Source organism: Stegostoma tigrinum, chromosome 22 (assembly GCF_030684315.1).
Source record: "Stegostoma tigrinum isolate sSteTig4 chromosome 22, sSteTig4.hap1, whole genome shotgun sequence".
In the NCBI taxonomy this organism is placed as follows: Eukaryota; Metazoa; Chordata; class Chondrichthyes; order Orectolobiformes; family Stegostomatidae; genus Stegostoma; species Stegostoma tigrinum.
The window spans coordinates 19,472,650-19,485,999 of record NC_081375.1 but is presented as its reverse complement, the minus strand read 5'-3'; the positions used below and the strand labels follow the sequence as shown (position 1 = coordinate 19,485,999).

The window sequence follows — 13,350 nt, the reverse complement described above, 5'->3', positions numbered from 1 at the left end:
AAGCCACAATGCCCATAAGCTAAAGAATTACAATGTAATTGTGATTGGCCCCCCATGTATTACTGACTGAAAGGTCAGTCTGGGAGCAATGTAGCAAATTAAAATGACAGGGAAGCTCAGGGCTGTGCTGTCTGGCTGAACCAAAGTATTCCACAAAGTGATCATCCATTCTATGTTTGATATCTCCAATGTGGACTTGTTTGCTTTGTGATCAGCGAACACAGTGGCTGCTTCACCTGAAAGGAGTGTTTGGGGCCTTTGAGGGTGGGAAGATAGGAGATAAAAGGATATATGCTGATTCTTCTGAGTTTGCACAGAATAGTGAGTGGAAATGGAAGGGGTGTATTAGTGCTATTGAATTGTAGGGGATGCTGTCATGGAGGAAACAATCCCTTCAAACTATTGAAAATTGAAGCAAAATATGGTTGATAGTAGTACCACATTGGAGTTTTTGGAAATAATAGAGCACAAGGGTGTGTTGAATTTGGAGGCTGGTAGAATGGAAGGTGAACACAAAGGAAACCCCAAACATGGTGTTGGAAAAGAGGGGAAGGCTTGTTCATAAAATAGGATGGACTCAGACATATATCCTGTCAACCATCTTGCAGCAACAGGTATCCTTAGTTGAGGAAAAACATGGTTACTGAATTGTTCACTCTCCTTAAATAGAACTGCACTGACTAGACTGCTACAAGCACAATTAAAGGAAAATGTGAAAAGTGAAATGTAACTTTTTGGCACTATATATTCTAATAATATAAGTTGATGAAATGCCATAATTCAAGATGATGAACATGAATAAATTGCTGAATTCCCTACAAAGCTGATTGGCTGGCAATGTTTGTAATTAAAATAAAATGTGTAATTATGTGTAATATCTGAAAGTGTATTTTTAGCACCTCTACTGTAACTACTGCTAATAATCTTCCCTTCGATAATTGTGAAATTAACAGAATATACAGTATAATGGTTTTGTCCACAGATGTTCGAAATATTCCTTTTTATTATTCTAACAGTAAGCTCCCTTTTGTAAAGTCATGTGACATTTTTCTTGTTGCTTCTCTCTAGCAAGAAAGAGTGTTGCAACATCCAGAACTTGCTCCACCTAGCAGCTCAACTGAGAACTGGCAAAACTGCTCAGAGACGGAGTACCAGGTTGGAATGCAAGGTAGAAGTAGAATTCAATTTTTTGGCATCAACCATGCTGATGCTGCAACTAACAGGCCACAGACTGGATTTTAGTTGAACAATACAAGAATATTTAGTATTCCATATACAACACATTGTCCGTTAACACCACTTGGTAGCATTCTGTTTCAACCAAGCATTAATTAGTTTCATTGAGATGGATAATGCAAATTATCCAAATACATTTTAAAAATGATTTGCTTTAACCATAATTTATTCTAATTTGTATTAGAAGCAGTAATATGGTGTGAAACTTAAAAATGGAGATTGTTGAAGCCTTTTTTTTAAATCAACAATTGAGTGACTAAGGGTGAGCCACCAGATTTTACATAACAACAGACCACCCAAAGAGATATATGGGGCCAAGTACTGTCACATGAGGCTGCCTAGCATGTTAATGAGCACATTTACTGGGAAAAAAAACTGTTGACCAAAACTTCTAGTGAACAGATTATGCACTGTGCATGATTTTGTTTTAGGTTTCAGATACTTTAATGGTTTATTCCATTGTGTTTAGGGGACTGGTCAAATTAGATAGGCTTCATTTAGATCAAAGCTGTGTCCTACTGGAAGCATACTTTTTCATCTGTGTTTTTTCAGATGCTCATCAACAATACAGAGCAAAAGCATCTTGTGGCTATAGATTTGTACAGACTTCAAAAGGACAGGATAATGAAATCGTGTGGGGAAAATAAGAACTATGTCGATAACTTGAGTGGCATAGAGTGGAAGAAATAGACCTGAGTATGCATTGCATTAACATACAAAGCTTATTTTAGCTGTTGAATTTGTTCACGAATGCAGTAACCTTGTGTACTGACGAGACCATAAACAATTTATATTTCAATATGTTTCTTATTTATTGCAAACAATAATATACAAAAGGTAAGTTTATTTAAGACAGCTCTTTCCAAACTCACCTAAAGGCAAAATATCTGATTTGATAGTTTTAAGTTACAGAAATACTTTAATGTCCAACTTTTATACAGAAATAAAGAGTTTCAGCCATATTACAGAGTAATTGAATTCTGTACCACTGAATCCCTATTACACTTTTCCAATAAAACTGTTAACAAATATATATTTTTGAATGCCTGTTGTCTTTTTTAAAAAGCAATCTGTACAACCATGCCACAGCTTAATGAAAATAGAGAAAACTTTTAAAAGGTTTTTGTAAATGTCAGATAAAAAAGTTACAAAAAGTTTTTCATTTCTCTAGTTAGCAAAAAGTAGTAGCTGAAGCAATTAGCAAATGCTGTAAACTACATTTGCAATCTGCATATTCATTTGAAAATGATCTTCCAGTCTTTTACACGTCTGATTAGCTTAATATAGTTGTTTATTTTTTAACATCCACACAACTGTACAGAAAAGAACTAAGTACAAGATGTAAGAAAATTACTTTAATAAGAAACTTTACAAGATAAATAATATTTCGGGAATTCATAATTAGAGCTCTTTCCCTCTGAGCACTAAGAGAGCAATGGACGCCCAGAAAAGGGGTACAAGCTCCTCTTTCTCACATGTAAGAAATAACTGCTGATAGTAATGCTGTCTGGTGAAACATTTTGCAGTACCAATGAGGATTTGACAGGAATTTAGACTTTCAAAGCTCTGGAAGTTGCTTTGCTGCACGCAGTGTGCAACACATATGCTGTACTCAGAGGGTTAAAACACTTCCTGTTTTCCTTAATGCGCAAGTTCTCATGCAGGAAGCTGGATGTCAGCTGCAGATTCACCACCTAATGCTTGAACGATGCAGTTTTCTGCATAGAAATGCTCAGAAACTCAACCCACCTCAGCGTCTATTCCATTTCATAAGACAACATACGGCACCTTGTGTGGGTAAGCCTGGTGAAACGATCAGTACCTCTATAGGTTACAGAAAATGCCATCCTGCTTTAAACTGATATCAAACATTCACCTATTCCTTCCTTTTACTACATTCTGGCATTAATCTGCTTTTTTTTCCCAACAAGAATTACAGAAACACTTTTTTCTTCAAAAAGGACACTAAATAGAGTGAAAAAAGATACTATTTCATACAAAAATAGGTTTTATGGCAATAGCAAATGCAAACTGTTAAGTATTCTACCAAAAGTGGTTTGGCATTTGATCTTTCAAAATAAGAGCTTTTATTCTCTAAAATATGTATAAATCCCCACACTGCAAATGGCAATGACTCATACACAGTACATACTAAATTCAAAAAAATTAAAGAAAATTCTCCTCACAGAGGATTTCAATACTACAAAATAATAAGTCCAACACAGGAAATGACCAAACCAGCTGACTTGGCTGCTCAGATTTTGTTCATTCAATGACTTGCTTTAATTCGTCAGTCATGGATGTTTGAACATTTAAAAACAGAATCAGTCACCGGTACTGAATGGACACAGCAAAGCACTTTGTGGTAGGACACTTCGGCCACTTCTCACAGCAGTTCATATGAGTGCAGAGAGCACCTCTCTGTGATTCTCATCAATCTCCTTTACGTATTCAAGTTCAGACCAGAAAGTCATTAAGGTCTGGTCAGCTGTGTGTAGACTGGTTGCTCCCAGTGCTGCGGACTGTGGGTTTGGGGAATGGAAGGGACTCCTGTGGTGTCGGCAATGGGTGTGTACATGGGGCGTTGGGATGGACTCATGTAGGCGAAGGTGGAGTACAGGCCTGTGGTCTGCCCTGCAGCGTGGCTATAATAGGAATTGGTGCTCTGGTGGTCTGAATATTCATACTGGGTGCGAGGAATGGATGGATAAGATGAACTGTAGTGTTGCATATTGAAGGAGCCGTAGTTGATTTGTTGTGGAGAATGTTGCTGCTCATTGTAGTGGCTGGGGCTCAGCTGCTCTGTCTTGATGTGTGTCCTCTGCTGCTGTCCCTGCTCACTGGCGAGGCTGGTCATTGAATGCTGCTTGGACAACCAAGGGTGGGCAGCCTGGGTGACTGAAGTGCTGCTAATCCCATAGCTGCCTGTGTAGGTGGCCTGAGCATTCTGTGCATGGCCATTGTGGGTGACTGGAACTCCTGGATGCCCGTTTGGTGGGAGGTACTGGTCAAACTCATTGACATCGAAAGTCTCTATGTTCGACATGACTTCGCTGCTGAGTTCTCCAATGTCCACATTGCTGAAATCAATGTGAGGCTGTCTCCCTCCTTCCTGAAGGGGGCGACCTTCACGCTTCAGATCAGGTTTACCGGGCTGAACTTCTGTCTTGGGAGTGGTGGGAGGTGTTGGTGGTCCTTGAGACTGCCCTGAAGGCCACAAGAGAAGGGGGGAGAGAGAGAGATAGAGAGAAAATAGAAATAATTTGATTACTCCGAGCTGCGGCACCCACAAGTGAACACGATCTCTACAGAACTACATTAGGAGCAAGTGTTTTATTTTTGTTTTAAAAGACAAGTTGACAATTATTTAAGTTGCTTGATTTTTTTTATAACAGCTCAACACTTCCTTTATCCGACATCCCACCCAATTTATTTCAGGTATCTCCCTCCCATATTTACCTGAGTGCTCTCCGGGGGAATGCACGTCGCTCAGGCTGGAGGCTGAATGTGGAGAGTCCGCCTGCAGGGCTTTGAACAAGGCGTTGGGGGTGATATGGGTTTGCTCGGCTCCTTCCTCGTTCTCTCCCTGCCCGTTCTTCACTGACTTCCTCCGCCTCGGCTGGTACTTGTAGTCAGGATGGTCCTTTTTATGTTGTACTCTCAGGCGCTCGGCTTCCTCCACGAAAGGACGCTTTTCGCCCTCGTTCAGCAATCTAAAGTGAAACCAAGAAAACTGAACTTTTTCCTCCTAAAAATAAGAGCCATCTTCTATCATTCCCACCTCTAAAGAGTCTGAATTAATTAAATAAAAAGTAACATTTTTTAAAAGACCCCAACAATGGGGAAGGGCATCAGCTAGCTTTAAATCACTGAATTGCAGAACTGCATCTTCTCAATAATTCAGAAAACTGCACACCATGAAGATTGAGCTCCGAGCCCGGGAGCAGAGGCGGGTCGCAGGTTTCTGTCAGGACACCGCTTTCGTGCAGATGCAATGGGGGGGGGGGGGGGGGGGTTCGTGAGAATAATTCTCTGCCATCGATTATATATATACATAAAATTGCCCACCGCAATTACTGCGCGACAAAAGGCAGTTTTAACCGCGACAAAGTGAGGAACGAATTATTCTCCACCCACCCACCCTACCAAGCCTCTGTCCCAGATTCACCATCAAACACTCAGGGCCCCCTTCCAGATCCGAAATCCGCCTCCTCCTGAAAATTACTGGGTTTTGCATTTTGCAGCTAACTCACTCTTCACCGCCCTGAAATGAATCTGTCACTCTCGTCTCCACGCATTACTCTGCCTTCAAATCAAAACTAAAATCCCTCTTAACGTTCGCAGACGGCAGCAGAGTTTGCAATCCTCTCTGCATCCAAGTAGCCCAACAAACACTCCTACCAACTCTAATCCTACACTACCTGAAAACAGATCTGTGCATTATTTCGGGCAAGTCTTTGTTTGCAACAACAAAATAGAATCAGCGTTCACTACAAAAAAAAGTGACCACGCGTCAATCTCCAGCAGAATCCGCCTGCATGATAAAACTTCCTCTAAAGGCAGGCCGCTTACCTCCATAGTTTGCCGAGGGTTTTGCTGAGTTCGGCGTTGTGTAGATGAGGGTACTGGTCGGCGAGTTTCCTCCGCGCCGCTTGAGCCCACACCATGAAGGCGTTCATCGGTCTTTTGACATGAGGTTTGGTTTTGGACGAGCCATTGACGCGGACAGGCATGGGGACCAGGGTCCAGTCGTATCCTTTCAGCACCTGGGTCACCGCCTCCCGGATACACGCCGGGAACTTGTCGTCTTCGTCTTTCTTGGAATCCAGACTCTGAGCGCGGAGCTCGTCCGGGCTGTTCTCGCCCGGTTTGCCGTTCTCAGCGTCCGAGCCAGCCCCGGATACACACGGGGAATCGGACGATTCCTCGGACATGGTCGGGCTGGGTACGTCGGAGAGAGTTTTCTCGTGTTCTTCTGTCATTTTCAGGAAGGGATTGAGGAGATTCATGCAAGAAGAGTTGGGCGGCTGCGCTAGCAAGGAAATAAAATGTTAGAGGAGAACTTGCTCAGCCTGTCTCTCTCTCTCTGCGGAGAAAGTTTCTACTGCTCTCGCAGTTGTAGCCAAGTAAGTCTGTTACTGGAACTAGGGCTGTCTTCTGAGTATATTTGACTTGCTAAATAGAGGGGCACATACTCGCATTCGCCAATCGCAATAAACCGCCTAGTGATTTCCATCTGTGCAATTGGTTCAAAGTTTAAGGGGTGGGGTTAAAGGGCGGAGCTGTACCCCTCCCCAGAAAAAAAACGAAATCTCTACTCAGCTGGGAAACCGATGATTGATCAAATCTCAGCTCCCAATTTTTTCCCCCTTAACATGATGTAACTAGATTAAGCGACAGATACCGGCAGTTTTAGCAACAGTCTCATTTTGGCAGTTTTTTTGTTGTTCTTGCCTCTATACCGTGTCTGCACATGTCGCCTGTTTAATTTGCAAGCTGTGTGTTTTGTAAACAGGAAATAGTTTGAACGATTTTGCTCCCCGAATGCCGTGAGGCTGCAGTTTGTTTGCAATTTATTTCAGCGAGTTCGCACCGCTATCGTGTGCAATCGCACTCTCTCCTGGAGATGCATTTTCTTTTTCAGCTGCAGTTTCGACCCATTTCGCGATTTTACAACCACGATGGCCTGCGTGTGTGTACACACACTCTCATTGCGAGCATGTCATCAGGTTCGACCTGATCAAATTCCACCGGTCACCGTAAATCAGGGGATGTCCTAGGTCATTATGGTAACATAGCCATTTATTAGCTGAGTTCGCTTGGAAAGGTGCGTGCGTGACCAAGAAGCGCCAGTCAGGAGGGGTACAGTAGTTACACGGTGCGCCGCTCCTGTCCTGGCTAGGAGCTTGTAGTGAGACTTGGGAGTCTGAGCAAGTAGCATGATGCCCTGCTGAGGAGGACAGAGCCACCCGAAGTAAATTCCTAGTAAATGGGTGTTGCACATCTTCCAGTATGGGGGAGAAAAACAAAAGAATATCCAACTCTGATTAAGTGTGGCTGAAACTTAATAATAGTAAAAGGCATGATGGAAGATGCAATAAAGCTGATTAAAATTTCAGCAGTCAAGCATTTATACCAAGCAGGCACTAGATGGAAACATGATGTCTGCCCGCCGGGCTATCTATGCAATTATTTGAGGTGTGGAAGGGCATCCGCGTGTCTAATTGACACTATCTGAAAGTTCTAAGCTGGCTATGTGACTGTACTGAAGACAGAGGGGCAGTTTGAGTCTTTTGGGGCAGTGTGGATTTGTTAAAAGTATCCCGACTCCCAGTGAACGTTTCCGATTTCGGTTAAATTGTCTGATCCACACGTTTTATTGTGAACTGTCACACAGACTGCACTGCTGAAGCAGCCTGCAATAACCTGAGTGTGCAAGCTCAGAGTTTGTGAACAAGAAATAAAGTTGCTTGCAACAACTAAAATAAACAAAGTGGTCAACCGTGTTGCATATCTATCAGGCCCTTGAACACACAGAGATCGAGTTTTCTCGAGTGGGAGATGATTATGCTTTGTAGAAACCTGGGAGGTTCTACTGCTGGGATGTTCGGTGCACATTTGTTTTGTGAACAATCCAAGTCCTTTTGGATTTGGCAATCCTCCTGGAGGGGTTTATTGAACAATATTCATAACTTTCTTAGTGATGAGATGCCTGTGGTGTAATGGCGAGTTTGAGTAGGATTCTGTCATTTTTTTTCCCCTACATATTTTTGGCTTTGGGAATCTTATTGCAGCGTTCTGTAAATTGCAAATAGTAATAAGTGCATCTGAGAACACGACAAAGCAACGATGGCAAAACCTTTCCCCTGTAATAATATCATTGCAAAGAGTTCCACCCTTGATGGAACATACGGAGGGATGTTTTTGACTGAATATATATTATATATTTATTTATTGCAGACAGGCCAAAGTAAAACAAATCCCGATTAACATATCTGCTCGAATGCTGCTCTTTGGGATTTTAATTGCAGTTTTCATGAAGCTAAATGAATTAATCCCTATAATGAGAGTTGTCAATATTCAAGACACGTTAATAATGACTTCAATTAGTCTTTTAGATGATGTGATTCAACGGTTTCTCAGCTGCAATTGCTCCATTTTCTTTCGTGACAAAAATAGCATGTTAGATGATTCAAGAAGTACCCAGTTTGGCTATATTTCGGAAGTTTTTGTCTAGTCTGATTTGTCTGAAAAGCATCGAACTCAACTTTCTTTTTGGTATTACTCTTTTCGATTCGCGATCTATTTGAGTCCAGAAATGGATAGGTGTGAACGGCAGGAAAACAAAACACACATCAGTGTGCTTTGATCGTTGGCAAAAATTGCAAAAAAAACTCCCGCAAATTCACTTTGAAGGCGAAATAAAAACAGAATTAATTTAATTTTCGTTCCGATAGGATCAGTTTTACAACTGAGGGAATGCATCAATAATCGTAACGTATGGCTTTTATTTTTAACGACGTGAGAAGTATACATAGTTCATTGTGACTCATTTATGGTTTTATGCCGACCAACACTTGCCTTTGCCGGCACGAGTTTGTGGCGTTGGCGAGTGTGGCGGTATTTCTGTCCCCTTAAATAGGCGGGCCGTGAAAAATCGCTTTAATGATCTGATAAATGACTGCTGTTTATCTTTGGTGAAGATAACGGCTTGTAAACAAACTCGTGAATCCAGGAGAAACTTTGGGAGGGCGTTAGTACTCCATTGTGACCAGAGGTGGCGCCATCTTCCCAAAAAACTTGACCCAACTTTTTCCCGGCTCATCCTTGTGGGAAATGTAAGTGTGTCTGTGTCAGCGACTGGCCGGGAGAGGTATCACAACATGAGGAATTAAGGAACGCAACGGCATGCTTCACTCATTTGCTAGACTTTTTTAAAAGTTTTTTTTAAAAGTGAGCCCACTCTTATTTTGGTAGGGGGTGTCTTTTTTTGGAATGAAATACAAATGCATTTGCCTTTTCAGAAACAACATCTCGCAAGAAAATTTTCCTTAACCTCCACAAGAAACATGACTTGGGGGAAATGTAACTAAGTAAATTCAGAAGGAAGGGGCAGTGAAAAAGTGCAATTTCTCTTGCAGGGGATGAATGGTGAACTTGTATTGCGAGATCTGTACTGCATTAGAAACTACCGTGTAATTAACTGAACCCAGCAAGATGTTAATGGATCTAAATCTCTGTGTACTGCTTGCGGAATTAAACAGAAGATCTTAATTTCATCTCACTGAGATGCGCTGTCCCGATGTCAACTGTAGTCCATTCGTTTTTTTTTGTTAATAGTTCACCAAAGTTCACATCCAAGCGTCCGAAATATCTGTTCAGAGAAAGGATTATTTCAATAACTGATAAGATATCCGTAAGAATCTAAGAATGTTAAAAAAGAATCCACATACATAATTCTGTTTCAACTGGCACGTTTTTTAAAAAAATATAAACATCAGCATATTCTGACATTTTCAAACACGCGGCTGCAAAGCTTAATGATAACATTCAGTTATCATGTAAATACTGTTCTTGATAAATGCACGCTGCTTGGCAAAACAAAAGCAATTATTGCATTTTAAGTCAAAGTCAATTCATGTTTTCTTCCATTAAAATCTGGTCAAATAACGGTTCGCACTCCTGATAAATCTCACACCTATTGAAATACAATCTAACCCGCCTGAAAACTTATGAAATCATCGCGGATAATGTTTTAGAGTTAATTAATGGGGGGGGGGAATCCAGATGACATTGGCTAAAACGATGCTTATCTAAAATTAAATTGACCACAGAACTAACTGTCCGGAATTGCAATGCTGTATTCCAACTGTGTCATTTCTGCAATTTCTGCCAATTAAAAAAATAACAAGTTAGAAAAAAATAAAAATTATATATTTTTAAAAATCCTATCAAATTTCAGAAGTATGTGTTCAGGGAACATTTTGAAAAGTGCCGGCATGCATACAGAGGCGTTTCTGTTGAAGTTCTATTCTGTTATGAACTGCACATGTTTTTGTGGTAGGATCGAAACGATCACACCCACCCCAAAACGAGAGGCATTCCCCTTTCGAACCGGGATGCTGTCTGTTTTAAAATATTGCTACCAATCGTGTATTTTTTTAAATTGGATAGGAACCGAATGTGTAACAATTCAGGAAAAATCCCCAGCCAGTAAACCGTTTTGTATTAAAGCTAAATGTCAGCGCACAAAGGTGGAAAAATATTCACGCTCCCGTTCTCGATGTAAACCTGAATGAACACTAGTGAGCGATAAGACACGAATTCGAATGATAAGCACTGCTTTATCATTGCTAGGTTCCCAGGCAACACCTCCCCGATACACACAGATAATTCACCATTCCCGAACGTCTATTATCATTTACCATAAACGATATCAAAGTGATATAAATGGTCAGCTCATGTAGGCTCTTGCGCAGACAATAACTTTTACCGCCAACTTTACATTCAGGATCTTGTTTTAAAATCGCTGGAAAAATACACTGCGCAGCAGGTATAATTCTGTCCTGCCTCCGATTGCGCGACTGACTGCTTGGCGATTGATACCGAAAAGGTTAAGGTTCACCTAACTGTTTAGCTTTCTAAAAAAAACCCGCGAGTGCTGCATTCCACAGGTTTGAAACCAAGTGTGCGAATTTTGCGGCGCAGAGATTTCGCGATCAGCGAGACAGATCACGAAGGAGTTGACTACAATGCAGTGGCGTGGGAAAAGCAAGGCGAGGAATTCTGGACATTATTTTTCACTTTGCAGTTCTTGACCAACAGGCCAACTTTTGATTTCCTCGGGAAGGGTCAGGTTTGTTGAAGGTGGATGCATGAAAAGGGTGTGGACAAGAAGGTGGCACAGCCACGGATAGCGCCCACAGGCTTCATTTTCCTTCCCCTGTCCAAAATATAAACGCCGTTAAGTAGGGAAGGGAATGCAATGCATTTGCGTACAGTAAACCGCGCGGACAGTCTTCTGTTCTCTGCGACAGAGCTGGAGCTTCTCCGTGCGCATGCCTGAGCCTTGTCTTCGCTAGTAACTGGGCATCTTTGAAGCAGACTGTTTGTCTTTAATAGCGGCCGGAGATTTGACGAGTTTGTCTGTATGTTTTATGAGGCAGACACAACACAGACTTTAGACCCGCGCTTTGAATGCAACATTTCGAGCCGTAAACCATGCAATATTTGCATAGTCTGTGTTGGAGGAGGAATATCTTCCCAATTTGTTTCGCTATCTTTCATTGTAGGTTAAGTCTTTTCTTGAGGTAGTCAAGAGCGACATTTTTTAATTTTAAAAAAAGTATTATACACCTCTCCAGTGAATTCCTGTTTCGAATACCTCAGCTGAAAGCCCATTACACAGCTTTATGCATGTCATGTCGTGTGATGTTGTCAGTGCCTTACTCAGGACATTTTCAAAGCCAATCCCCCCCCCCCCACCCGTCATGTCTTTTAGCATTTGCAAAGTTACAGATGTGATGGGAAGAGTTTTGTTCAGCCCACTCGCCGCAGAGTACATTTTTTTTTCTTTCTGTTTATTGGCACTCGCTTTCAACCAAACTTTCAGAGCGCCCATTTAAAATATAACATTATATAATTAGTACAGGACAAGGTTAAATGTTGGCGTTTTATTTAATTTGGCTGCACTTCGAATTCTTAACAGAATAAAATTTAGTGCAGAAATTTCAAAACAATAGTTCCACTTTGTGTCAGTGACTTCTGTTCACTGAAATATATTTTAAGCAAGGTGAGGAGTTCTCTTGAAGTACTGTCATTAAATCATTGTTTGTAAAATCACTTCACTTAGGAAGTAGTTCTAAACAAATAGGTAAAGCTTGGACACAAAGCAGAACCACCTTAAACGTCATGGCAGTATCACCTTGTCGTCTCTGAAATGTGACCAGTCTCTGTTAACAGTCTCACAATGGGTGCATTGTTGTTGGGGTAGTTTCAATCAGTAATATTGTATTAAACTGAGAGAGAACCAAACAGAAACTCGGTTTCAGCTTAACGTCAGTCCAAAGGTCACATAAGAGGGAGAGAGAACACTGGAAATTAAAATAAGGAAAATTCGTCCTTTAGGAAAGCAACTAGAATGAAATCAATTTCTCATTCTAATCCCCACAGGACCCACCATATAACATGCCAGGCCGAAGTAAGATGGACATTTGTTGGGGGATTTTAGCCTTCACCAGCAAGTGCAGTTTGGAACGGCAGTGCTCATAATTTTGCAATAAAGACCAATTGTATGCCCCGTCTCTTACCCGATTTTTACCGTGTGTTTGAGGGTGCAAAGCCAACCCGTCGAAGTAACAATGTGCGATGTTTACTTTTTCATATCAGGGTTACACTCCACACCGTGGAATTCCACACAGGGAAGAAAGACGCAGAACAAGCAGAGCGCGAGCTGTACTTCTGGACTTTGTTGTATTTATTCATTCCGACATTATCATCAATAAAGTAATACCAGCAAGAACAAAAAAAAACCCTTTACCGTTCTGGAAAAAAGGCACTCGTTTCAGTTCTTGGCACTTCGCACGAGTTTTTTTTCCCGAGTCACGAATCATATAGTCTCGACCCCTCAAAATGTTAGGGCGATTTGCTCCCAATGTCCTGATCAACACAGTCATTTGAATGCGATCGCTAAGTCCCCGAAACACGTGTGAGGACAAAACGAGATTTGAGAGACGGTGTGAGCTGGAGAATGATACGAGTCCCCTCTGTCATGTTAACCGGATTACATTCCTTGGCGTAATTAATGCTAACAAAATATGAATTCAGATTTCGAGCATTTGAATATCGTTCACCCACTTTAAAACAATCTAATATCGTCTTATTAGACTTTATTTAAAGCAGTTTCGTGAAGCTATCCTCAATCTGTGATGTAGCCAGGTTATTTATTTGGTTTTCTAAAGTTGTGGAAATATAATTGCTGAGTGTAATATGGGCAGCGCGTGTGGCTGCAGGTACCTGAGCTAATTGAAGGCTTCTAAATTGTAATCGTTTTCAGATGTTTCAGGGCGAATTCATTTCAAAGCACGCGTCCTGTGTTTTGCAGGGGAAATTCTG

General features: G+C 41.3%; 1 protein-coding gene across 1 annotated transcript; it reads right to left on the bottom strand.

Moving 5' to 3' along the window:
- Positions 1-2,042: 2,042 nt before the first annotated feature.
- Positions 2,043-6,383, bottom strand: sox9a (SRY-box transcription factor 9a). The gene is made up of 3 exons (XM_048555251.2): positions 5,809-6,383; positions 4,696-4,949; positions 2,043-4,443 (listed from the first exon to the last, which is right to left on the bottom strand). The coding sequence occupies exons 1-3, from the start codon at positions 6,243-6,245 to the stop codon at positions 3,710-3,712; spliced, it is 1,425 nt and encodes a 474-aa protein (XP_048411208.1). The 5' UTR covers positions 6,246-6,383; the 3' UTR covers positions 2,043-3,709.
- Positions 6,384-13,350: the final 6,967 nt, after the last annotated feature.